Raw genomic sequence first — 27,930 nt, 5'->3', positions numbered from 1 at the left:
ACACCACACTAAAACTGCAATCAGAAGCTGAAGAAAGGCCAGTGGTTTGCGTTTTCTCAGACCCTTCATGCACTAAAATAAGAGTTCCTAGCCTACATCTCTGCTGTTCAAAGTGTACTTCAGGGACCAGAGGCCCTGGCACTGCCCGAGAGGCCTCTGAGATGGCACAAATTCTCAGATAATTCATACAGTTTGGAATATGGCTTGTTCTCAGCTCCCGTTCCTCCTCCAATGCTGTCTGCTGGAACTGCTGCTCTTCCTTCCCAAGTCCATTACTGGCCCAACGACCACTTTCCTGGATTAGCATCTGGCATGGTTACCACTTCCGCTTCTTCTTATTAATCCCTACAGACATCCATATCAACATTTCTACAGGCTTTCTAGAACCGTCACTGCACTGTGTACTCCTGATAATGGAGTTCTTCAAGGGATGTCCTGGGCAGCCTCCTACATTCTACTCCTGACAACCTCCTCTATACCTCGGTTCAACGTGGAATGCCCTCCACAGGTGCATGTGTCCCAGCCGGTGACACTGCAGTTTCCTTCTGTTACTGTTATTAGACAAAGTCTCAAATAGTTCAGGTTTGCCTTAGGCTCACTAAATAACTAAAGGTAACTCCTGAACCTTCTGGCCCTACCTCCGGAACTACAGATGTGCCACCATGTCTAACTAGAGAGACTTGAAAACTCAGGAGACGGGAGGGCCCAATCAGATGGGCCTGACAACCTGAGCTTCGTTCCTCGAACTCAAATAGTAGGAGAAAAACAACTCAAAAATTTCCTTTGACCTCCACCCCCACAAATTGAACAAATATAACTTTGTTGTTGCTGTTTTTACTTAGGAGGTGGAAGTTGGTTGGAAGGAGGTGCTTGGGTTGGGCATCTTATCTTTTCTATCCCCATAATGCTCTGCTCGAGTCTATGGGTCCAGGCAACCACACAAAGACTCTGAGAAAAGAAGAGTTGAAGTAGCCTTTGCTCCTTTAAACCCTTCGTCAGGTCTCTGGTCACAGAAATGAGAAAATTCACCACACATCCCTCCCAAAGCCTCCCCCCTCCAGGTGACCACACAGCAGGCAGTGCTGGGGAAGCACGGGTGAGCGCTGAGAACCCCACAACAGCTCTCCCCTGTCACTGTCACTCCGGGTGAATGGACGACCATCTGGTTGCTCCAGCCACCCTTGCTCGGCAGGTAACGGTGCCTGTCACCAAGCCTGATGACCTAAGTCCAATCCTACATGCTCCTCACCCCCACACACACATACACAATTTCAAAAAAAATAAATAGGGCCGGGCTATGATGGCTCACGCCTTCAATCCCAGCACTCGGGAGGCAGAGTTCAGGCCACCCTGGTCTACAAAGTGAGTTCCAGTACAAACCAGGGCCGTTACCCAGAGAAGCCCTGCCTCAAGACACTAACAAACAAATAAACTGTGACTATCTTAAATCCGAGGAATTTCCTTGGTGTAGAGAATAAGATGTAAATTTCCTATCACAGCCTAAAAGTCAGATGAGATGACCTGGTCCGGCTGCTCAGCCCATCAGTGCCCATATGTGCATCCCATCAGGACATGACCTTCTCCGCCCAGGCCTACTCTGGGTGTGCTGCTTCTTTCAGTTCCTTAACCCACTAGGACAGGACAGGCTGCTGCTCCTGTTCCTTCACCACCAGCCCCGACTTAAACCACTAGGACAGGCTGCTGCTCCTGTTCCTTCACCACCAGCCCCGACTCACCCCCGCCCCCCAGGATGTACCTACTTGGCCTGAGGGAGACTCTGGGAGTCTTCAGCCCTCACGCTCCACACACCCTCACGCTCCACAAATCCTAAGAAGACAACCCTCCTTTTCCACAGTGTGTGAGTCCTGACCACTCTTTAAACTCAGTTCTCTAAACTGGTTTGTAAGTGGGGAAATGGCTATGGCTCCTGCATGATGTGGCTTTTCAACTTCCACCTTGAGTGTCCTTCCTTGGGGTGAGCCTGTGGGGAGCAGGGAAGGCCAGCAGTGTGACTGCACATACAAGTTCAGCTAGGCTGGGGAAACACGACAGCTGTCCATGACGACCACCTAGGCAGGCCATTCTCAGCTGGCTCCAGAGCAAGGCATGCATGTTCTACCCACCTGACTCCACTCGCTGGTCAGTGGGTGACAGATGCTTCACTGGGACTCAGCAGCTCCCAATAATCACAATGATTATTATATGTTTATTTATCACCCACCAGGTAGTTAAACAAGGGCTAGGCTCTGGAAGTAGACTGTCTGGGTTTTAATACCAGCTCTGCCACTTAATAACCGTATAATCTTGAGGAAGTTAATTAAATTCTATCAACCTCATATATAAAATAAAGATGATGTTTGTATCTAATCATAAAAGTACAAGCTTTTATGGCAGGTTTAACAAAACCCTAATTTTGTAAAACTCTAATACCAGACATTAATAACAGCTGCCGTTGCCACTCACCCTGGGCATCTTGAGGGCAAGAAGTGCATCAGTTCCCCTCACCGTCATGGTACAAAGGGCTTACCCTAACTCCTGGCACTCAGGACATTCTCCAGAACTGTTTAACAAAAATTACACCAGAGAGTATTTTATAATGTAGTTATTTTGAGATAAGGAGGAAAAACCTCAGTTTCCTCAGTTGTCTCTGAAGAGTTCCCTCAGGGCTGGACACACAGCAGACAAGTGCTAGTCAACAAACTGCTTTGTTTTATTTCAAGACAGGATCTTGCTAACTTGGTCTACACGGGCATTAATCTATAATCCTCATGCTAGGCACTTGTGCTGGGATTAGAGACCAGCCACCACTCATGGTTTATTGCGTTATTTTTTTTTATTGTTACAAAGAAACAGTAAGTATAATAGCTGATGTCACAAAACTTATCATCTATTTGTGATAACAAATATATATGATTCCAGGAATGCCCAATAAAACAGCCAAGAGACAGTTTAACATTACTCAAAACCCAGTATCTGAATATATATACAATATATATATATTGCCAGGTGTGGTGGCACATCCCAGTACTTGGTAAGAGGCAGAGGCAGGTGGATCTTAAGTTCGAGACCAGCCTGGTCTACAAAGTGAGTTCCAGGAGAGCCAGGACTATTACACAGAGAAACCCTGTCTCAAAAAAACAATATAAACAGCCAGGCAGTGGTGGCGCATGACTTTAATCCCAGCACTCAGGAGGCAGAAGCAGGCAGATTTCTGTGAGTTCGAGGCCAGGCCGGTCTACAAGAGCTAGTTCCAGGACAGGCTCCAAAAACTACAGAGAAACCCTGTCTCGAAAATAAAAAAAATAAATAAATAAAAATAAAAAATAACAAGCATACATATTGAGGCCTGATGGAAGAGTTCCGCAGGTAAAGGATCCGAGGGTAAAGGCACTCTGCTGTCAAGCCTGAAAACACAATTCCTGGGACCCACATGGAAAGAACTGATTACTGCAAACTGCCCTCTGACATCCACAAGTATGAGCCTGTAAAGACGCGCGCGCGCGCACACACACACACACACACACACACACACACACACACACACTGAAGCTGGGGGTAGTGATTTATGCCTATAATCCTAGCGATTGAAAGGGAGAGACAGCAAGAACATGGTAGAGGCCATCTGGACTACAGAGGAAGACTTGTCTCAAACACACAGACAAGACCCAAACAGAGTAGGGTTCAAAGTATGTGGCCTTTGCAGCCTGGTCACAAGAAACTGCTTGAAACCCAACAGGAAGAGTTTAAAGTCTAGTACATTCTCATGTCTCACACATGCAGCAATCAGCAAGACTCCACTTCTTTCAGGTACTGAGGGCAAAGAACGAGTTTCAGAAGCAAAGATGATCCCATCGTAGGGAAATTCTGAATCTGTACAGAAGAAACGTTTAATATATGCCAGACTTTTAACATTTTTGAACTGTATGTGTTTCTATTTTCAGATTTATTCTTTTTTCTTTTTTGGTTTTTTGAGACAGGGTTTCTTTGTGTAGCTGTCTTGGAACTAGCTCTGTAGACCATGCTGTCCTCAAACTCACAGAAATCCGCCTGCCTCTGCCTCACAAGAGCTGGGATTAAAGGGGTGCGCCACCACCACCTGGCTATCCTCAGTTGTGTGTGTGTGTGTTTTAACAAGCTTCCATCTCTCAAAGAGGCCATTAGCTGAGTGAGAAGCATGAATCACAGTGCTGCTCTGTCACTGAGTGGCATTTTCAACTTAATGAAACTACTAGTTAGCAGCAATTATATTTTCTTTGAATGATACGATATGGTCATAATCACCATATGTAAATATGGAACCTATATCCCTAAACCATAATCATTTTTCATTTTACCAAATAATTTTCAAATCTGTATTTTGCAATATTCTCACTAATGCAGTCTACCCAATCACCCTGTTACTGATAGCTTAGTCACACACATAACAAAATACCATCTATCTCACCGCTTCTTCACAATTCACATGCTATATCAGAACATACCAATGTTTACCACAGAGGACACACACTCCCATTAAAATACAACTTACACATAAGAGACATGCAGGAATTACTCAGACACTGTTCTCATGTGTTGCTAAAAGGGCTGCCAAAGTCCTGGCTCTACGCACTAAAATTTGCTTCCAAGGTTCCTTCTTCTCCGTATCAAGGCATTATTTGAAATGAAGAGAAATTATACTTTCTGCCCTAAATTACAAATGTCCAAAGCAGAAATTTCTTTAAAAACCCTTAAATCATGTGAAAAACAAATGGAAAGCTCAAAGAGAAGAAATTCAAACTCTATTTCACGTGTGATTATGATACTAGAATCTGGCACCATCTCGTTCTTTTGACTTGAAAAGGCAGTTTGTTTGTTTAGTTGTTTTGTGTTGTTTTGTTTTGTTTTGAAGACAGGGTCTCTCTGTGTAGCCCTGGCTGTCCTGGAAATCACTCTGTGGACCACATCCACCTGCCTCTGTCCCCAAGAGCTGGAATCAAAGGCGTGTGCCACTACTGCCAGGCTGGAAAGGGTAGTTTGAGACACAATTGGTTTCTCACTGGTCTGTAACTCACCGAGTAGGCTAGATCGGGAGGCCTACATGCCCAAGATCTGCCAGTCTCTGCCTCCCCAGTGCATGCCACCACCCTAGCCCTCCCCTTTTTAAAAATGCAGTTTCTAGGGGAACAAAATGTCCCCTCTGTTGAGAACCACTATCTAGAGGAAGACTTCAAAGCAGCCCTGTGCTGAGATCTTAATAGTAAGGAGGCCCTCTGCCAAAGGCCATGAGGATGAGTGTCCTTAAAGAGGACCCTCCAGTGCAGTCAAATCTAAAGGTGCTTATTTTATTGCCATAGCCCAATTGTGGGTTTCATGGGACATTTCCTGCATTCTGAGTATGCTATGCCTCCCTATTTTCTAAAGTGTCATTACAATGTACTATCAGAGACACTTCTCTATTTCTGTTTCAAAGTTTCAAGAGCAGTAATTTTTAAAGTAATCATAAATAATTCATTCAAACAAATCTGCTATACCCTACTAATCATGTTGCACTGAAGTTCTTACAAGCATGGAACAGGTTTCCACACGACAGCTCTTAACTCCGTATCTAGGCTACAAGCATGTGTTGCACATTAACTGCACGGGACTGGTGTCTCCACAGCAGAGAACTTAGGGTATTACCTTCTGCTGGATAACAAATCACCCCAAATTCTGGAGCTTTAAACATGGTTTATTGCTAGGGAGTAATTTAGCAAGGTGGCTCTGGCTCACTCCAGCTGCAGAAAGACACGGGCCACAGCAAGCCTCCTCTAATTGCTTTTAAATTTTATTTCTGTATGTGAATGAGTGCTTTGGCTACATGCACTGTGAGCATGCAGCAGCCACTAGAAGGATGTCAGATCCTTTGGCACTGGAGTTACAGCCAGGTGAGGTGCCATGTGGGTGCTGGGTATCAAACTCAGGTCCTCTGGAAAAGCAGCCAGTGCTCTTAACTGCTGAACCATCTCTCCCCGAAGTCACTTTTACATTTGACGAGGCTGAAACTCCTCTTCCAAGGTGAGGCACCCTCATGGCTAATGTGCTTGCTATGTAGGCCTCACAGAGCTGCGTCACAGGCTTCCAGTAGAGGGTCTGAAAAGAGGGCCGTTTTGTCCCCCAGAGGACATCTGAGTCATTCTGGGTTGTCACAACCAACTCTTAAAGCAAAAATGTAATTGGCACCTTAGCAGGTGGTGTCCAGAGATGCTGCTTGCTAAGCATCCTACAGCAGACCAGACAGTCAGGAACTATGAGCAACTACTTGATCCCAAATGCCAAAGTGTATCAGAGCTGAGAAACTACGCTCTGGAGCAGGGGTGTCCAACCTTCCAAACTGTGGGAGAATGGTGTCAGCTACAAAATGTGCTGGGTGGAATTCAGTTATCCTGAGATGCACATGGCCTGGGATGCAGCCTGTGGGTCACAGGCTGGACATGCCTGCTCCCACAGGAGTGATTCCAGAGGGAAAGCAAGGCAGGAGGTACACCTTATCAGTAACTCCTGCAGCCACACAGCAGAAAACTGAGCCACCAAGTACAGTCCTCAGAAGAGGGGAGGGGAACTAAGCTCTGCCTCTCAACAGAAGGAGCGTCTTCATTCTTTAATCAGACTACAGACGGTCTCTAACTTTGGTTCTACTCGTCCTTTAAGACAGTGAGACAGTGACAAGCATCCAGTACCAAGTACCTGGCATTTTGGTGGGGCCTTTCACAGGCTGCTGAGTAGTCAGATGCTCTCCCAATGCTCGGCAACAGTGTCCGTCCAGTAAGCCATGTGCTCACTCTACAGTATACTGTTGCTAAGGTAAGACACTGAGGTGGATAGGTGCTTTCGGAGCCCTGGGACTTACTATTTCAACTTACAGGATTTCTTTGTTTTGTTCTGGGCAAACAAAACAACAACAAAAGCAAAACACAAATGTAGCTGAGAGGGGCTGGAGAGATGGCTCAGTGGTTAAGAGCATTGCCTGCTCTTCCAAAGGTCCTGAGTTCAATTCCCAGCAACCACATGTTGGCTCACACCCATCTGTAAAGAGGTCCGGCGCCCTCTTCTGGCCTGCAGACATACACACAGACAGAATATTGTATACATAATAAATAAATAAATATTTAAAAAAAATGCAGCTGAGAGGTGGTGGCAACACCTTTAATTCCAAAGTCAGCCTGGTGTACAGAGTGAGTTCCAGGACAGTCAAGGTTACACAGAGATCCTGTCTCAATATAACAAAATAAAATAAAACAAAACCAATGTAAGCCAAGGAACACCTTGACTTTTTTTTTATTGATCTAGAAAATTCCATTTAGCAAATTTAAACATACACACTGCCCTACAGAGAACAAACCAGTAATCAAAAGATGAGTTTTAGTTTGGGTTATGGAACTTCCCAGCAGGTGATCCCAGACAAAACTCTCACAAACCTGTTTCCAAATAATAAACCAGGGAGTCCCCAGCACTGCCTGACTCAAAATGCTAGGAAAAGGCTCAAATAAGGTTAAGTATGTGGGTATGCTTCACAAACTATAAAAAGCTAGTAGTTTTAAAAACTACCTTATTTTATCTTTAATCTTGTGTTTGTGTCTGTGTGTGGGCTTCTGCACCTGAGTGCCATTAGATTCCCTGGAGCCGGAGTTTACAGGGTATGAGTTGTGAGCTTCCCCACACTGGTACTGGAAACAGAACTTGGATCCTCTGCAAGAACAGTATGCACTTTCCATAACCGAGCCGTTTCTCCTGCCCCAGAAGGCAGTTTTAAATACTCCAAACTGAAATCAACACTCAACTATAAAGTAAGTTTGTACCTGCAGCTTCCAGCATGGGACTTTACAAGTAGTAAACCCTCAGATATTTAGTAGATATTTTTATAATCTCTTTCTCTTAGACTGGAAGTTGATCAGATCTCTAAAGTAACAGTAAAAAAGAGAAGATTATTAAAATATAATTGAGAGTCCTTGATCATTTGTTTCTATGGTTACCCAGAGTCTCACAAGTTAAAAGCTTACATGAATTCAATGAATCAAGGAACCTGGGACCTACTGCAGTCAGCAACATAGTATAGCCAGTCCTGTAGAGACCGAACTCAAAACCACCATCCATATGCTTGTTTCCTCCTCCAGGCTGTGAGAGAGCAGAAGCTGTGGTTTATCTTTATTTTTGGCATCTAGTTGTGACCTGAACATAAAGCAAAAATAATAAACACATACCAAGAACAGATCACTCCTGACCTGAAGGATAGAGAAGCCCGGGGAGTCAGAAAGACAGGTGTCTGTAGACACACTGCCGCACGCTGCCGAACAGCACTCCGCTTCCTCCGACCAATCCCTGCCGCAGCTTCAGACAGAACGCTTAACATCAACCCTTTCCTCGGTACACATCAAGGCAACAGCTCTCTGCTGCCTACAGATGCCCTGCTAACCAGGAACACGGCTGACTATTCTGACATCTGTACAGTTAAAGTTCCACAAATGACTCTGAACTGGGGAGACCCACAGCTGGGTCAGGCTGGTCCTCTCCACATCTGTTCGCTCACCTGCTATCTCAAGGTGTTTGTTTCCTTTCATCCTCCCCACCGAGGAGTTTACTAAGCTCTCAAAATAATTCTCAAAACTTTTCTCCTCCATGAAAGCATTCTAAATACTATAACCCACAAAGCCACCACTCCTGCGTATATGTCCACACCAAGTGCCTGTAGTCCATTAGTCTTATCTCTGACATACTGGTAAACCTTGAACACTTTCTGATGGATATCAACAAATTTTCCTCACCACAGTAAATCTAAAACATAAATATAAATGTGTACACACATGTACACACATGTGTACACACACACATACACACACACACTGTGATGGTTAGTGTTGACAGGATCTAGAATCATCTGGGAGACAGACCTCCCTGGGCATGACTGTCTTATCTTGGTGATATGAACTGAGCTGGGAATACCCAGCCTTTCTTGGCTGGGATCGATTGTGAGCAGATCAGTAGGGAAAGGAAGTTAAACTGCAGCATGAACTCCCGGCTCTCTGTTTCCTGACTGTGGGTGTCATGTGACCAGCTGCTTTAAGCTCCAGCCTCCATGATTTCCCCACCATAAAGGACTGGATCCTTGAACTATGAGCCAAGATAAACCTTCTTCACCAAAGCAACAGGAAAAGAAACAAGACACACACATTTCAGATTTCAAATCTTCAACTGGCTCATGCTCTGCTGTAATTCCCACAACCCCTCATTTACCAGTGGTAACAATTAGACTCATTTTTTAAAGATTCATTTTTATTGATGTGTATATGTGTCTGTACACAGGTGTATGTATAGGCAAGAGTAGGTGTCCTCAGAGGCAAGAGTAGTCAAATTCTCTGGACTTGTAGTGACAGCAGTTTTGAGTTTGCCTGATGTGGGTTTGGGAACCCAAACCCAGGTCCTCTGCAAGAGCAGTGTACTTTCTAACCACCAAGATTCCTTTAAATACCAACTTCCTATCTATGTAAGGCGGAACCATACAGATATATGATGTGAATCCACGCCAAGAAAGCCATTGCTCCATCTTCCAAGAGCATCCTGAAAAAATGTGCAAAGGAAAAGTAGGGTGCTATGGAAACTTTTTAACATTTCAACAGACCTGGAATCCACAAGATTAGATCTTCTAGTGCTTTGAAATAGGGTTCTCATGCCGTAGTCCAAGCTGACCCAATCCTCCTGCCTGAGCCTCTTGAGTGCTGGGATTACTAGCCTCTACCACCACACCTGGCACAATAGAGGAGTCCAAAACAACAGGGTTACTTCTTTTGTTTTGTTTTGTGAAGACAGGGTTTCTCTGTGTAGTCCTGGCTGTCCTAGAACTAGCTCTGTAGACCATACTGGTCTCAAACTCAGAGAGATTCATTCACCTGCCTCTGCCTCCCAGGTGCTGGTATTAAAGGTGTGCACCACCAGCAGCAGCAGGTACCCCCCAACTTGCTTTGCAGAGGATTGAACCCAGGGCTTTTGCGTCTGCTAGCCAAATAGTATTCTACCACTGAATTACATTTCCAGAAAGATATTCTTGAAATTCGAAATCACATTATATGAACAATGGATGAGGCTGTAAGATTATGCATCCAAAAAGGATATACACAAAGAAAATACAATTTAAGAATGAGTCATTTTGCAAAAAATAAAAGATAATAAAAGAGTAAAATTTTCCCCAAAGATGAAATAAGATAGAGAAATATGGAGAACAAAACAGGACACTTTGAGGATATCTGAAAATGATCTAAAATGGGGGAATCTGTGGGGACCTAAGTTCTAGCCTAGAACCCATGTAAAAGTGTTGGCATACTGCTGTGTACCTTATAATCCCAATACTGGAGTAGACAGGAGAGGAGGATTCCTGGGGCTTGTTGGTTAGCAGCCTAAAGTGAGCTCCAGGCCAATGAGAGAGACCCTGTCTCGGAGAAGGCAGACTGTATCCCCTAGTTCCACATGAACAGACACAACCACACAAATGGAGATATAAAGAACAACATTAAACATTAAAAACTGCATATCCTAATACAGAATTTGTTACTGCCACATCAGAGCTCTTCAAGTACTACCATAGGTAATTCAGGAAAACACCAAAATGTAAGTCTAAATAAGAGGCACTAAATCAAGGCTAAAGCTAATTTTCCTCAGTTACTGCTGAGATCCACAAGACTAAGAAATTCACCCTTTGTTATTGTCTAATGTTTTAAAGACTAAAATGTTAAGAATCTTCAAAATGCAGATAAAGCAGTGGCGCACGTTTGTGATCCTGGCAGGAGAGGTAGGGCTGCCGTGTGTCTGAAGTCAGGCTAGTCTGCAGTGTTGTTCCAGGCCAGCCAGGGCTATACATCTAGACTATGTTAGACAAACAAACCGGGGATTTTAACTGCTAGTACTTTTGTTTCTTTGTTTACTTGACAGTCTCTTGCTTTGCTAACATTTTTATTTTGATGGGATCTCACTATATAGCCCTAGCTGGCCTGAACATTATATTTTTAGAACTTTGATATCTACAGAAAGAAGATAGGAGAGAAAGGGCAGAAAACACCAGAGATGCTGTGGGAAAGAAAACACCACCTTTAGTTTGGACTCAATGTTAATGTCCTAAATAGTTAGCTTTCCCTTCCAGAACATTTACAAATCCAAAAGAAAACAAGTCACTCACATACACTGTTTCCTCACAACACTATACAGTTATTCCCATGGTCAATGACAGCATTCTAAGCCGGCTGTCCCAACCATTAAGCTTGGGACCTAGCCAGTGTCCCTGGTGTCCCTGGAATAAGGAAGGTCATGTTGAAGGACGAAGGAAGCATTCCGCCCCGCTGACAGGTCAAGTGTTCAAGTTAGCCTCTAGTTTTCACTCCAGACCAATTATCCTAAATATGTACAGCTGTGTAAAAGTTTTCAATTATGGGTGCTGTTTCCCTAGACTGGCGCCCAAACATAAGGCAATGTCTCTAAGACAATTTTGGCTGTCACAATGGGAAACTGCTATAAACCTTGAGATAAGGAGACAGCACTACTGTTAAACGACAATACCCTATCAGCCCCCACAACAAGCATCAGCCCCACCCAGAATGTCTGCAGACTGAGGAACCCTGTTATACTATGTCTGGGGATGTAAACGGATTTCAGGCACGCAAAGTAACAGACACACCTCTTAATCTGTGACCTTTCAACCTTTTGCCTAGCATCAGCATCGATTAACATTGAGACTGCTCATTTCTAAAGAGATCACAAGGCACTTAGAACACTACACAGGAATCAGAAACCTATGCAAGCCAAACTGCAGCATCAAAGGAGAGGTGACAAAAGCTGGGGAGATGGCTCAGCTGGGAAACTGATTACACTAGCAAGTATGAGGACCGACTCTGATTCCCAGGACCCACATAAAAATGAACAAACAAAACCCAGGGGGCTGGAGAGATGACTCGGTGGTTAAGGGCACTTAGCTGTTCTTCCAGTGGACGTGGGTCCAATCTCCACCACCCATATGACATCATACAACTGTCTGTAACTCCAACATCTGATACTCTCACATAGACATACATGAATGTCAATATACATTTAAAAAAAAAAAAAAACCAAAACCCCAAAAAACGGTTTGATGCTATGTGCCTGTAATCAACCCCAGCATTTGAGATTTGGGGGTGGAAACAGGAAGGTCCCTGGGGAATCGCTGGCCTGCTAGTCTAACCAATTCATGAGCCTCAGATTCACTGAGAGACTATACCTTAAAAAAAATAAGGTAGAGAGTGACAAAGGACAATACCTGAGGTTAACCTCTGGCCTCCACACACGTATACGCATATGTGTAAGAATGTTTACACACACACACAAAATCATGGAATGACAGAAATATATTAATACAAAACATCAACATCAATATTTCCCTGCAACCTAACACAAGCATTTTTAGGGAGGAAGGTTTTATTTTGCTTTTTTCCCCTTTTACAGATGAGAAAGAGAACTAAAATCTTCATCAGCAACTGGTAGACTGCAGAGAAAACAAACAGAAACTATGTATTCCTAAGTCTAAGTTCAAGGAGGTTCAAGCTAGTAAAAGCCCTAAATGAGAGGTTTAAGGGGGAAGGCAGAGGGAGAGAGTCAGCTTCCGAGGATACTAAGAATAAAGAAATTATTTCTGGGAATTAAATTAGTCTGCTACCGGAATGAAGAAATACAAGATGAACTCAGCACTTGCACAAGCCAGACACCCCAAGCTGAGTGTCACAGAGAGAGCAGAGGCACAACTGAGCACAAGACACTGCGCGTGGACACAGCCAAGGGCCCAGAACCCAGACCAATTACTCTCACACCGTCTTCTCTAAAACAGCCTCCCAGAGCCTTCACACATCAAAAGAGGTTTTGTTTTATTTTCTGACCTCTTGTGGGCACATGCTGATGTCATCCTTTCCAGATCTGAATCACCAGATGGAAAGGCTTCTCTGACACAGATTTCCAATACATATCTTGGCACCAAGCTGTCCTAGATGTGACAAGCTACTAGAATGTCACTGAACTTGAGAGACAGAAGAGTCTTTAGAGATATAAAGGGAGCTCTGAGGTGACAAGATTCACTGAACAGATGCAAAAAGAAAAGCTACAGAGACTTCCGAAGCAACCTGGGGCCCTTCCTGCTTTTCTGTGTGTAGGTCAGAGGTTGACCTTACGTGTCTTCCACCTTGTTTTGAGACAGGCTTTCTCACTCAGCCTGGAGCTCACCAACTTGGCCAGGCTAACTGGCCTGTCTCTGGCACCCTAGTGCTAGATCACGAGTGTGTGCCGTGCGCACATCTAACCCAGGTCCTCGTGCTCTCATGCAGCACTCCCCAGTCCCTGCTCTGGCCTTACACACAATGCCTAGCACTAGCAAGTGTACGACAGCAAACGGGCAGCTGCTGCTGTTATAGGGATGAGTGTGCTGTATGCTGACTGCAAGCTTGGAGACACAACCACCACACACTTTGGGGATAGACCTGCAGCAGGGCACACATACAACTTCCTCCGTGTCACAAGCACAGTGGCAAGGCCTACAAGGAGGAGGCTTTGAGGGATACGAGGAAATCTGTAAGCACATCCTTCAGCGCAGCAGGAGCAAACATGCTCAGGGGCTGCAGCTGGTCAGACAGCAGGTCTAGACAGAAGAAACACTTGTTCTAATACCTTTCTGTTGTGTTGCCATGGGAACCTGTGTTTGCAGGAACTTACTTTCTGCAGCCAGACAGTAGAGCAGTAAAAGGGGACAGCTTCCAAGAATCAAGAAAGGAGCTCAATGAAGGCAGCCCAGACAGGACAGAAAGCAGCTACAAGTATCTGTAGATGCAGATCTGTCCCATCTATTCAAGTTAACAGTCCTTGGAGCCTCATAGCCAAAATCACCAGTGCCAGGTAACATGAGGAGGGAAAGGCAGAGGAATGGAAAACAGACACAAAGCCAAAGAGCAAAATAAATGGGATCTTAAATACTCAGATACCCTAAGGAAGATAAAAACGACTTTAAGCCAAAGACGTTAGAAAACGTTCAGCCCTCCAGCCGTTCATCTTCCTTTCTCAGCTGAACCCAATCAACAGCTAATCTCTTTGCTCCCTTCCTTTTGGCAACAAAACCCTGAAAAAGTTGAAGCAAGCCCATGTCATTTCGAGAGCTGGAATGGAGTACCCTGAATTTCTGGCACTCTGGGACTGGTGGAATGAGAGCTTCAGGCATAGGTCAGAGCTTTGCAATGATTCATCTCTCTTGTGCTATCCTGAACCACAAACAGGGCCTTTGTCAGTTAAGGAACAGAAATAAAACTATGGAGCGAAATCCCTCTTCTGTCTCTTCTCGGCATAAAAGTTGGTCCTTACAAGGGCAAACACGACCTTACAGGAGCCTTACCAGCTGCAAAGTCCTTTCTCCTGATTGCTGCCAGACGCATCAGCTCTAGCTGTGCACAGGTCTGTGTTTTATTAATCCCCTCGCCCCACCATGCCCAGCACCTCAGCTGAGGTCTTTCCTGTCACTTCCACCACCGTCCTCTGGCTTATAAGTGCAACGGAGGATGGCGAACAGTAGAGGCCTGTGTGGCATGTATGAGGACCAAAGTTCCTCAGCACTGGGAGGAAGAGGAAAAAAGAAGAGGAGGAGGAGAAAAAGCGAAGCCACTCTGCGCTTTCCTTGCTGTGTCTCGTATTCCCAATGACACTGACACCATAAACGTGGCTTATTTTTCCACTGTCAGCACAGCACAGCACAGCTTCAGGCAGACGAGCATTTTGTACTTTGTTAGCATCCCACATTCTGTAGCTGAAGAACAAGCCCCACAGTGAAGTGAGTAACTATGTCACCAACGAACCTACAATCCTGTACCTTTTCGCATGTCACCACAATCTATCCATTTCCCCAAGACCAAAACTTTGGGATTGTCACGTTCACCTACACCACTTATCTCACCAGCAGCCTGGGATGGGAGCATGCTCAGAACCCTGAAACAACCTGTAAAGTGTATTTCACAGAACACTACCTTTTCTTCCCTGTAACAAATTCTTAAAGGCTTGTCCACTGGAAAACTGGTTAATCCTCACTACAAATGTAGCTTATAAAGCAATTTGCAAAGATTAATCTTCTAAAACCGAAATTTTAAAAAAAAAATTAAACTTAAAGTTCTGGTCTTGTTTCCTTTAAAAAAAAAAAAACTGTACACAATACGCACATCCACAAGCCGGAGCAGAAATCCGTCAGCACCATTACACTGAGATGCACTGATAGTGCAGCAACCAGACCCCTTTGGATAGGACAAATCTCACAAGGAATAAAAATCTGATGTATTTTCAAAGGCCTAGCAAGGCTTATTTCATTTTCATATACTGTACTTATATTATACAACACCAACATGGTTGGTCTTAACTTTCCATAAGTATACACTGATAAATTCCAAATGAATGTTAGTCATAAATCCAGAAGTCACCTATCAGAACTACCTAGTTCTTGGGGGGGGGGATTTCATCTGGGCATTAACTTCAATTTTTTAATTTATCGATTCTGAGGGAGTACATGGCTTAAGTGGGTTGTCATTTACCCACAGTGACCCTGAAGAGTCCTCTGTCCTGTAATCACAACTCTATCGCAAAAGACTACACAAGAGGCGCTGTCCCCATACAACCAGCAGGCACACCGATGGGAAAAGACACTACTCAAGTGCCGGAATCCTAGACCCAAAACCAAAGCTGCTCTGGCAAGCGTGTCTCCTTTAAATAAGCCCAGCTCATCCACAAAACTAGGTTAAAAATGCCAGCCTGAAGGCTGGGGTGAAGCTCAGTGGATAACGTGTTTATCATGCACATGACCTGGCTCACTCACTAGCGATACAAAGGGAGAAGAGAGAAGTAAACCAGCCTCCTGGAGCTAGAAAAGGAGTAACAGATCATGCTTGAAATGCAAATGACCTACAGACTACAGAATCTCATAAAATGCCAACTAATACCAAGTGACTGCATCCAAAGAATTCTTCTACATTTGAGGCCTAAGTCCTAGGGTTCAGCACAATTCACAACATTGTCCACAGAAGGCAAAGGCAACACAGATCATCTCTAAGGCTGAATTAAAAGAGAAATCAAAAGCAAAAGCAAAATCAAAAGTGGCAGATCTGAGAGGCCTTGGGTCCAGTGGGAAGCTATGAGTGGGAAGCGGAATTCAATAGAACAGAACTAATGGCTGAACACTTAAACCAGTCCTTCTCCAGTACTCACACAAACCCCTGCCAGTGACTGGGGCCAGAGAGATGGCTCAGTGGCTACAAGCACTGGCTGTCAGAGGACCTGGGTTTTGTTCCCACCACCAGCATGATGGCTCATGACCATCTGTAACTCCAGTTTCAGAGGCCTTTGAAGGCACCAAACACACTGTGGCATACAGATATACATTCAGACAATACACATAAAAATAAATAAATCTAAACATGCACGTACACCCTCTTGCCAGTAACCACGGGCGGTTTTGTCTGTTTATGTTTTTCTCCAGATGGCTTCATTTTCACTCTGCAGGCCAAACTGGCCTCAAACTTGTGGCTGGGAGTTAATAACTATATTTAAATGTTTCTTATTAAGACTGGTAACATACAGGTAAGTATTCTACTTTTAGTTACAAAGACAGTAAGTGGAAGGTATGTCAGCTAAAAGCATTTTGGTGGCCCACTCCTGTGGTACCTGCAGTAGAGATCCTCAAGCAAAAGGATCAAGAGTCCAAGGCAGTCTTGAAGAAAGCCAGGGAGGGAAGGAAGAAGAGGGTCAAGCTACTTATTAGAAAAGAAAGTAAAAAGCACAGACTTCTCACTGGTCAAGAGAGTCATCTTTTCATATCTAACCATGGAGGTTTTTTTACCTTGGTTTGTTAAAATAAAATTATTGGTGAATGGCTAGTAACAGTTTTTAAAAAGCCTTATTTATTTTTGTTATATTTACTGGAATAATTTTGTCCTATATAGTGCATTAAGTTGCTGGTTTCTTAGAAGAACTTACCATCTTCCGCTACTTTTTGTTATGATGGAATGAACTGTCTTCTCTTGTCTATCTCAAGAACCCAGCCACTACTTGGTGGTACGCAATAGAAAATGAAGAGTAAATGGCTACAGATGATCTAGAAGTGCAACCTATGGTGCCCAAGTCAGCCCAGCAAGGGGGCTGGAAAGACCCCTTCCCCAGAGGGAAGGGACTGAAGTTCCTGTTTGTATTTCCTTAAATTCCCCACAGAGATTGTCCCCTGTGTCCCAAACCACAAAATCAATGCTTTGCAACCATGTGGTCTGAAGCAATTTTGCTTCATTTCCCTCTACAGACAATGAGCAAAGTTCCTTAAAACTTGAAGACTTGGTTTAGTTCCCTTTTACTCTTTTTAAAAGAAAGATATCTGTACAGCTGTATCAACTCTCAAATTTCTAGTCTGACTGCCATGATCTTTGACTCACAGTTGGTTACTACACACTTGTACTTGGTTTGTTTTGTTTTTGTTGTTCACTACACAGTGCAAATTAAAATAAAAATAGGCGTGAACGTAAAAAAAAATAGTTACACATCAAAGTGTACCATGTCCCATTCAAAGATCCCTTTTTCCAATTTAATAAGCCATACAAAAAATGCTGTGACATTCGTTACAGGTCTTCCCTCACCAACACAAGACATTGTCACCAGCTGCAGTGCCTTCTCGAGGTTCCAGTCTAAATCCCTGTCAGTTACTTGCACTCGAATGGACTTCCTTGTTTCCAACACCAAACCGTCTCAGATAATGAGACGGAGAGAAGGAACACAAGCCCCAACGTGGGGGTTAAAAAAGAAATTCAAGAAGCTAGGCGCAGTGGTGCACATCTTTAATCCCAGCACTCGTGAAGCAGAAGCAAGCAGATCTCTGTGACCCCAATGCCAGCCTGTCTACAGAGTGAGTTCCAGACAGCCAGAGACACACAGAGAAACCCTGTCTTGAAAAACCAAAAAAAAGAAATTCAAAAAGGTGTTTTCAGTCGCACTTAAAAAGCTGCTAACAGAAATCATAACTCTGACTCTTGAGGAGGACCCGGATTCAATCCCCAACAACCATGGAGCTGCACATAACTGTCTGTAACCCCAGTTCCAGGGACCCATAGCACCAGGCATTCATGTGCACATATATGTGCATGCAAGCAAAATATTCATATACATAAACATTTTTTTAAAAAATCTTCAAAAAACCCCGCAACTTCGAACTTGAAAATGGTATTTGCTCCATCAATAGGTTGTAGGTCACATCTAGTTTACTGTAGAAACTGCCTCTCTGAAAAGACATGCAAGGAACTGAATAGTGGTTGTCACTGAAGGAAGAGAAAGTAGGGCTGGGGAACTGTGGCATACCTTTCTGAACTTTATACATAATGAATTGCTTTGTGTTGCTGGGGATGGAATGCAGGGCCTCCCGTAGGCAAGGCCAGGGCTGTACCAAGAGTTACATCGCTGGTCCCACATCAACTACTTTTAAGAAGCTGTTAGCTAAAAGTCCTTTCAAATTGTGAGGCTGTGCTCAATTCTGTTTCACAGACAAGATCAGCACTGGAGGAAGTGGCGAGGGCTTTAATGGCACTTCACTACTGAACGTCACTGCAAACCTGCTCTTCCGCAAGTTTACCCACCCAGATGGCCTACAGTGGAGCTATTCTGTTGCATCACTCCCTGAGCATTCAAATGGAAAAAAAGCCTGATACTGTAATAATTAGGAACGGAAAATAAAGGTATGCTAATGAGCTATTAAATGTTAGAAAAATAATGAATGTAACAATCCAATCGCAGATACACCTGAGAAATGTGTACTACTGCCATTTTATTAAAATGTAAACCGCCACAATGTAAACAGGGAGAAAGGCGGCAGGTCGGTACCATCTGCAACATAACTTATGCAGCTTGTACCAGCAAATGTAATACGATCTGTTGCTGGACACGATTGCACAATCTCAATTACCCAGAAGATTCTACCAAACAGGAAATTCATGGTGTGACTTTAAGTAACACAGGACTCATACTTAGAGATTAACACATCCAGAAGCCTGGAATTTGTTCCAAAACAAAACAAACCAATTCTCCAGACTCTTTGGAAAGCAGGAATGCAGATGAATTACTAAAAGACAGAAAGAGCTCATCTGCTGACTCAGATGCTTACTTTCTGATCGGGGATTTCTAATCTGATACCAAGTCTAAAAGATACTGTAGGAATACTTGAAAGTTCCTAAGACATTTCTGGAGTGGAAATTTTATGGTATGGATTTAATTTTAAACCCATTCCCGAGCCTTGCAGGGTGGTGAAAGACTTTCTGCTCAGCGCCTGCAGAGGAGATAAGCCAAGACAGTGAGGTTCAGGACAGCCAGGGAGATACATAGTTTCAAACGAACAACAAAATACCAAAAATCACGGTGTGGCTTAAAATTGAAAAACATCGTTTCCTTTGCTATACATGTTCCAGGTTCTCACGAAAACTACTATGTACCTCGGTCCTTCAAAGGGGCTTTTAAAAAAAGGCAAGCACCCCCAGGACTTGTTTCAATCAAAAACCTCCGAGCCCTAGTCCTACTTTTCTGATCCTAAGAAAGCCCAACAGGTCAGAATCCCTCTGGCTCCGCACTGAAAAACTGTTTTGTCAAACAATACTGAAATGAGCAGTGGTATGTGACTAAGCGGCGAGCAGTAGCGTCCTTGCAGGCGCTGCCACCCTCCCTCCCCCGAAAAGGAAATAAAGCTTTCGACCGAATCGGAAACACACCACGCAAGCTGGCACCGCGCTCCCCGAGATAAAGTCGGTATTCAAAGCTCTTCGGGGTGCTGCTAATTCATGTGCGAATTCCAAAAGAACGGTTCGTAAACCAGGACTTTTCTATGGAGGATTGTAAAAGAAAAAAAAATAAGAAAAAAATATTCGGGAAAGGAGCGCTTTTTCTTGCAAGTTTCGTTCAGGTGACCGCAGTCCCCGGGTCAGGCTTTGCCCTACAGCTCCCTGCAGAAGCTCCGCCGGGCTCGTCTGCTCTCCGGGGCAGGGCTCCAGCGTCCCAAGTGGCCGCACCCGGGGCCAGGGTCCTTCGGCTGCACGGCTGCAGAGAGACCCCGAGAGGAACAATCTTCTCAGCCGAGAGACAGCGCTGGGTGGAGCACCATCGCGGGGCGCCCACCGCGGACCCGCTCCTGCACATGGCTCCCGATCTACCTGCGTGTGCAGGATGAGGGGTGCAGGACACGCACCGCTCCGACTGCCCCCTGCACCCCCACACACGCCCGGAGAATTCCTGCCGCTGGGCGCATCGCTGAGCTGTGGGGACAGGCCTGGCCCTCAGGCATGCATGGCCACCCAGCTTGCTCCACCGCGTCTCTCCACCCGAGGCCCGGCGACACTCACCAAACCGAGCCATAGGCTCCCGAGCCCACCGGGGACAGGTTCTGGTATCGCTCGGGCACCTCCCAGATGGTCTTGTTCAGCTCCTGCCGGTAGAACGTGGGCCTCTCCTGAGACATCTTCCAGCGGCGGCCGCGGGGCGAGGAGGTGGCCGAGCGGGGGGCTCCTGCCTGCAGCCGCACGCTCTCCTCTGAGCCTGCCGCTCGCCCGCCCGTCCTCCGCGCGGCTGGCCGGACCCTGCTGCCCCAGCCGCCCGCGCAGCTCCGGACGCTGCGATCCCCGGCGCGCGGCCCCTCTCAGGCGCGGCGGCTCCGACGAGCCTCGGGAAAGTGCAGGAGCCGGCACTGCGGCTCGAGGCTGCTCCCGCCGCGGTCCCCCTGCAGCCGCTGCCCGGGCCGACACCGCACAACACCCTCTCGCGCCAGAGCGCCCGCTCGGGCTCCTGTGGCCGAGATCCTCCAGGCAACGACCGGGAGCCTCTCGTGGAAGTCTCGCGAGAACAGATCCCGGAGACAGCCCTCGGCCAGCCGAGATCTTACCCAATATGGAACCTGCCCGTGGGGGGGGGGGTTCGCGAGAGGGAGGCAGCTCTCGCGAGAAGAGAAACCCAGTTGGGGCGCCGAGGCAGGAACTCGGGGACTGGGCTCCTCCAGGGCGCGGAGGAGGAGGAGGCCGCAGCGCATGCCACGCGCGCCTCTTTGTGGTCGGCTTGGCGAATGCCTGGCGCCATGGCGAAAAGCCACTGACTGTGACAGCGTCGGGGCGGGGAGGGAGCCAAAAGATCTTTGAACTGCAAGCCACCTGCTCATTGGAGCTCGCAATTTCCAAGAAACCCTAGCAAGAACAGACTGGCCCTGTCCAGAAAGCTGTTGCAGTCCTGTCTGCTCAAGGACACATGGCTTACTCCTGGGGGTGTTGACGAAATCTGCCCCTTAAGGAAATATTAACCCTGCCTCAAAGCCGAGGCTTTCCCTCCAGACGCTTCTAGTAGCTCTTAAATTTTCTCAAGCTGAAAAACTACTCTGGAAGTTCCAGAAGGAAATTCCAGGGACCCACAGGGAGTCGAATGGACAAGGTCAGGAAAGACATCAAGAATGTTCGCTGTCAGGCTGGAGGCCAGCATTTGCAAGGTCTTGGGTTCCATCCCCGCACTGGAAGGAAAAGAGAAATATATATATATATACATATACATATACATATATATATATGTAGTAGGTAAGTCATTCCATTTCAGGAAAGTCTCCTCTTACATACACACACAAACACATGTTCATGAATATAATATGTGTATGTATATACACAATGTTTATGTGTTTTATACACACATGCACACACACACACACATTATACAGCCTGTAATCCCAGCATTTGGAAGGATCAGCAGTTCGAGACCAGCCTCTGCAATAGAGGCCAGCCAGGGCTATTATGAGATCGTATGTCAAACACCCCAAAACCTGTTACTCGAGTTTGAGACTGACCCCTGCCCTTTAGAGTCAGCCAAAATGTAGAAATTTAAAGGAAGCTTTGGAGAATCTTAAGAATCTAAACTTAGAGAAATTTTTAGACTTATCTCACGCCTCTGGGAGTATTGGAAGCAGGGCGACAGTCTCGCTTTTAGGCAAGTCCATTGACCTTACTTGGGCCCTGGCTCCTGTGTCTACACGAGAAATCCTGCCCTACATTCCCACCTAGTGGAATCTTCTGTATAAGCTAGTAATAAATGTGAACGGGGCAAGTTCAACCCATCCCTACCCACATCCACCCCGCCATGACCAACGCATGCCTGTGTTTGTTACACGGAGACGGAGGAAAAGGACTTCCTATTCTCGTGGCTATTTCTAGATGGTTCCCATGGCCAGGGGTGTGGAGGGCAGACAGGTACCCTTCTCCTCGCCTCAGACGTCACCCGCACAGCCGGAACGCCGGCGGGTTCTGCAGCAACGGCTCGGGAACTGCCGGCCTCCGCGTCCGCAGCGCCGCCGCCCGCCAGGTTGGAGCCGAGTCTGACCCCAGCGTCAGCGCTCCCGCCGGCCACCGGGAACCAGGTGAGCCTCGGTCGGGAGCCACCGGGAGCACTGGCTGCAGCCCGGGAACGTGGGGGATGCTGTGCGTCCCAGGGCTGGGCTGTTTGGGTCACCTGCAACTCCGGAAGGTCCCCGGCACCCTTTGAATGATTTGCGCAACGAGTGGGTGAATGAATGAATGAATGAATGAATGGCTGTGGTCCCTGGAACTTCTCTCTCGTATCAAAAGGCCACGTGAAACAGTGACTAGAGACAGCGGGTTTTGCAGGCTGGGTCCTTCAAAAACTCTCCGTATCGTCAAAAGCTGAGAGAACCGGTCTGTGGGCTTCACCACACTTCCACCCGATCAGTGTCTCCATCAGGCCTCAGCCCAAGGCTCTTTATCCTTTCAAACCTCATTGCTTTCGTTCATTTCGTTCTTTCTGGCTAAACCCTGCGCTCCACCTCAGCGCCTCCCACCCCATCCCCACCCGCACCCCCACCCCCCACTCCCCGTCTCCGTCTGTCTTCCAGTCAAATCCCTATTTATAGATTATATATTGGGTCCGCCCATGAAGCCTTCTCCATTCAGCCCAGTGATGAGTCGCTCTCCAACACACCCCCTTGTATGACCCTAAAGGAAGGTGTCCGTGTTTTACATGACCTGTGATCAGCAGCTGGAGGGCTGTCACCTTCAATTATCTCCTGACACTAGACAACACTATTTGCTAACACCTTTGCAGTGCGTGTCCCCTGTACACTCTCCATCAAAACTGAGAAGGTCACAGGCAACGAGTAGGTTTTGGTTGGGAATTACACGTGCTATTTTTAAAACTTGGAAGTGAATTTTGCCTAATGGTTATAGGAAACAAATAAAAGATGACTGTATCAGGTGAAAGATATTCTTTTTTTAATATTTATTTATTTATTATGCATACAATATTCTGTCTGTGTGCATGTCTGCAGGCCAGAAGAGGGCATTAGACCTTTTTACAGATGGTTGTGAGCCACCATGTGGGAATTGAACTCAGGACCTTTGGAAGAACAGGCAATGCTCTTAACCACTGAGCCATCTCTCCAGCCCCCTGAAAGATATTCTTGCACCTTAACTTTCAGGGTTTCTTTTCTGTTGGGTCAAATTTTTATATATCAAGTTACTTTTTTGCATTTAAATATTTCAAATGGAGATTCTTTGAATCAGTCAGTGGCTGGGTGGCTGGATGGATAAGATGGATAAATGAATAAGGGCAGTAGATGTTTTGAAAGAGCTGGGTTAAAGCGCTTGTATTTTAATAGTATTCTAAATTTAGCACTTAGAGCCTGATTAAAGATAATTAAAGGCTAGGACTACGGCTCAGGGTAGAGCAGCCTAGCATGTGAGGCCCTCAGGTGCATTCCCAGTTCAGGAAGAAAAGAAAGGAATTAGAGCATGCCTGGCAGCCAGCGTATACCTGTAATCTCAGCATTTGATAGGCGGTGCAGGAGGACTGGGGGTTCAAGACCAGCTAGACTACATGAGATCCAGTCTCAAAAATTAAAATTAAAAATTAAAAAAGCCAAGACCGGGAAGATAACTAGCTTATTTTAGACTATAGCATCCCTATAGCCACTCCATATCAGAGCTGTGCTGCTGCCGCCTCTCTGGCTAAACAAGGTCTTCCTATGGCCTGGAACTCAGAGATCCGCCTGCCTCTGTCTCTCCAGTGCTGGGATTAAAGGCGTGTGCCACTAATCTGGGCTCACCCAACTCCTTGAAACACATTTTTGTGCTGCCCCAGAACTTGTGATTCAGGAAGTCTTGCTCGGTGCGGCCTACACGTCCGTAGGAGTTCTGCACATCCCAACATGTGCAGAAAGGGTTGGTGTGTGAGACGTTGCTGGGGTTTTTATGATGGAAGGGCTGAGAGATGGTTCCATCAGGAAAGTACTTGCTGAGAGAGCAGAAGGGCGGAGTTCAGACACCAGAGCCCGGGAGGGGAAGGAACAGGGAGCTTATGACCACCCTGTCTGGCTGAATCAGTGCACTATTGTTGAATAAAAGAACCTATTTCAAAAATAAGGTGGTTAAGAAGCTCTTGTAGAGGACCCGGGTTCAATTCCCAGAATTCATATGGTGTCTCACAACTATCTATAACTCCAATTCCTGGGGATCTGACACTCTCTTCTGTGCCAGAGGACACCAGGCACACACAGTGCATATATATATGTAAAATAAAGCCGGGCCGTGGTGGCTTATGCCTTTAATCCCAGCACTCGGGAGGCAGAGGCAGGTGAATCCCTGTAAGTTTGAGCTAGCCTGGTCTACAAAAGCTAGTTCTCTTACACTGCGAAACCCTGTCTTGAAAAATTAAAAAAAAAAAAGTAAAATAAAAATAGAATAAGGAAATCTTTACCAAAAAAAAAAAAAGATGGAGAGCATAGACTCCTGGCCTCCACACATACTACACATACTCACATACACTACACACATGCATGCATACACACAAACACACCACACACATACATCACATACATGCATGCACTCACACAAGCACGCCACACACATGCATACACACACACAAACATACCACATACACACATGCATGCACACAAACGCATATACAAAGTCATGGAGTTGGAGCCATTGCTGAGACTTCCAGAGAAACTCATAATAAGGAAGTCATGTGTTTCCTTTTGATGTTTCAGGGAGCCATATGATCAGACATCACAGGCAGCGTTCCACCTGTCTCTCTACTGGGGCTCCATGCTTTTGTTTGCTTGGTCAGTTGGTTTCTTTCTTTCCAACTTATTCTAAATGACTTACTAACCTGTCCCTAGATCAGTATGACGCAGAGGGTCTCTTAATGGTGCTTTTGCCTTGACCTTTCCTTCTCCAGCCCTGTTCAAAACAGCTTCTCCTACTGACAGAAAGTTTTATATCTGCACTGGTAGGATTTAAATTTAAAATTTTACTTTACGAAAGTTAGGTTTAAGTAGTAAATTTATTAGCCGGCGGCTCAGCATGCTGGACCACACAGCTCGAGGCAGCATCTCTGATTCAATGTCTCCTTAAGTATATCCCATAGGTACATGACTCCTCCTCCGACTCCAGATCCTAGGAGATCCAGGACAAGTCACACCTCCAGGACCCTCTTGAAATGACTTTTGTTTGGCATGTGGTCTTGCTTGTTTATTTTGAAATAAGCTCTCCTAGAACCAGGCTGACCTTAGACTTGCTACATAACAGAGGCTCTTCTTGAACCCTTGATCCTCCTGCCTCTGTGTGCCACCACACCCAGCTCCCTCTAGAAACAGTTAAGCTGCTTATTTTGTGTTTGTGCTCATGCACGCAGGCCACACTGCCGAGTGCAGGTCAAGCCAGGGTGGGAGTCGGTTCTCTCCTTCCACCACACAGGTCCAGGGATCCAGCTCAGGTGTCAGGCTTGGTGGCAGGTGCCTTCCCCAGCAGTCAGCTCACCGGCCCTCCTCTAGGATACCTTTACCCACCCCTCCCCCTCAGTGTAAAGCAGACATGACTCAGATCTTTTGAATCCCTTCCCTTATATCATCTCTGATTGTGTCCAGTCCTCTCCCTGAAACGGCTATTCCTCTTCCCCGACTTGAGTTGAGTCTCCTCAACTCACCTTCTCAGGGGCTATCAGTGTCGCCCTAGGTTACGAGGTTTAAGACTTGACATCTGTTTTACAGACAGGGCCTGAACTGTGGCTGTGACTGAATCATTGTGGTGTGCTGAGGAACTTCCTACACCTGTCAGAAGAGACGAGTCTGGTGGTTGTGAGGAAAACACCAGCGTCTTCCCAGTACAGAGCTACATAGTGAGAGCAGAGATAGCCCCCACACACACACCTGAGTGCACACATGTGCAGCCACACACACACCTGAGTGCACACATGCTACCACACATAGTAAGCAAGCAGTAAACACTGAAGTTGCCTAAATTCCTGAGCTGTGTTCTCATTTGGGGTTTTGTGTTCAATTGCTCTGATAGGCTCTTGGTATGTGGCCCAGGATGATCTCAGCCTCGTGGCCTTCTGCCCCTGTGTCTACAGTGCTGGGATTACAGGCCAGGCTACCACACCTGACACCTTGTCCATTTTGAACATGAGAATAACACGTCCTTTGAGAGTAAAATTATACAACATGGAGGAAGGGTCTTATCAAACTGCAGTGCAAATGTAACATCATTATGTATGAATTACAGTCCCATCAAAGTATGTTGAAAGGCAGGCACAGTTAGACATGCCCCTGGTCCCAGTGCTCGGACTGAATTAGGGCATTCGCTGAAGACTCATCATTCAAAACCAGACTGAGCAACAAAGAAAGTTTCTAGTTTAAAAAACAAAACAAACAGACACAGGGATAGTAGGCCGTGTGTATGTAATCCCATAACTTGGGACATGGAAGCTGGAGGATCGTGAATTCAAGGTTATCCTTGGCTACATTGTGAGTTTGAGGCCAACCTGGACTACAAGAGACCTTCTCTCCAAAAAAAGCAAGGGTACTGGAGAGATGGCTCAGCCAATAAATGCAGACACAGCTTTTGCAGAGGACCTGAGCATGGATCCCAGTAACACGTTGGAAAGCTCATAAGCACCAACTCCTGCTCCCGTTTCAGGGCTTGTAGAGCACGTGTACTCACACGTGAACACACACACAAATAGTAAAAGTATCTTTTTTTTCTTTCCTCGCCCCTTCCCCCTTCAATCCTCCCCCAAGGTCCCCATGCTCCCAATTTACTCAGGAAATCTTGTCTTTTTCTACTTCCCTTGTAGATTAGATCTATGTAAGTCTCTCTTAGTGTCCTCATTGTTGTCTAAGTTCTCTGGGATTGTGGTTTTATAGGCTGGCTTTCTTTGTTTTATGTTTAAAAACCACCTATGAGTAAATACATGTGATAATTGTCTTTCTGTGTCTGGGTTACCTCACTCAAAATAATGTTTTCTAGCTTCATCCATTTTCCTGCAAAATTCAAGCTGTCCTTATTTTTTTCTGCTATGTAATACTCCATTGTGTAAATGTACTACATTTTCCTTATCCATTCTTCGGTCGAGGGACATTTAAGTTGTTTCCAGGTTCTGGCTATGACAAACAAAGCTGCTATGAACATAGTTGAGCACATGTCCTTGTGGCACGATTGAGCATCCTTTGAATATATACCTAAAAGTGGTATTACTGGGTCTTGAGGAAGGTTGTTTCCTAATTTTCTGAGAAATTGCCACACTGACATCCAAAGGGGTTGTACCAGCTTGCACTCCCACCAGCAATGCAGAAGTGTTCCCTTTTCCCCACAACCTCTCCAGCATAAATTGTCATCAGTGTTTTTGATGTTGGCCATTCTTACAGGTGTTAGATGGAATCTCAGAGTTGTTTTGATTTGCACTTATCTGATGACTAAGGATGTTGAACATTTCCTTAAGTGTCTTTCAGCCATTTTAGATTCCTCTGTTGGGAGTTCTCTATTGAGGTCTGTACTCTATTTTTTTTTTTAATTGGAATATGTGATCTTTTGGTGTCCAATTTTTTTTTTA

The 27,930-nt window shown here is 45.6% G+C and overlaps 2 protein-coding genes across 4 annotated transcripts in view; one reads left to right on the top strand and one right to left on the bottom strand.

Annotated features, from left to right (window-relative positions):
- Mapk14 (mitogen-activated protein kinase 14) overlaps positions 1-20,920 on the bottom strand; it is a 59,592-nt gene extending 38,672 nt beyond the window's left edge. Inside the window, exon 1 of one of the 3 annotated variants that reach the window (XM_050142791.1) lies at positions 20,403-20,920. In XM_050142791.1, coding sequence (XP_049998748.1) covers positions 20,403-20,518 — 116 coding nt within the window. In that variant the 5' untranslated portion in view covers positions 20,519-20,920. The remainder of the gene's footprint in view (positions 1-20,402) is intronic. The other 2 variants (XM_050142783.1, XM_050142782.1) reach the window with 2 other exon arrangements.
- Positions 20,921-22,140: 1,220 nt separating this feature from the next.
- The window catches only part of Slc26a8 (solute carrier family 26 member 8), a 59,115-nt gene continuing 53,325 nt past the window's right edge, over positions 22,141-27,930 (top strand). The window contains exon 1 of the mRNA XM_050141897.1: positions 22,141-22,444. Within this exon, the coding sequence (XP_049997854.1) occupies positions 22,168-22,444 (277 nt within the window). The 5' untranslated portion in view covers positions 22,141-22,167. The remainder of the gene's footprint in view (positions 22,445-27,930) is intronic.

This window comes from Alexandromys fortis, unplaced genomic scaffold, assembly GCF_014885135.2.
Source record: "Alexandromys fortis isolate MF-2015 unplaced genomic scaffold, M_Fortis_MF-2015_v1.1 scaffold_9, whole genome shotgun sequence".
NCBI lineage: Eukaryota > Metazoa > Chordata > Mammalia > Rodentia > Cricetidae > Alexandromys > Alexandromys fortis.
This window is presented reverse-complemented; position numbering and strand designations above follow the sequence as displayed.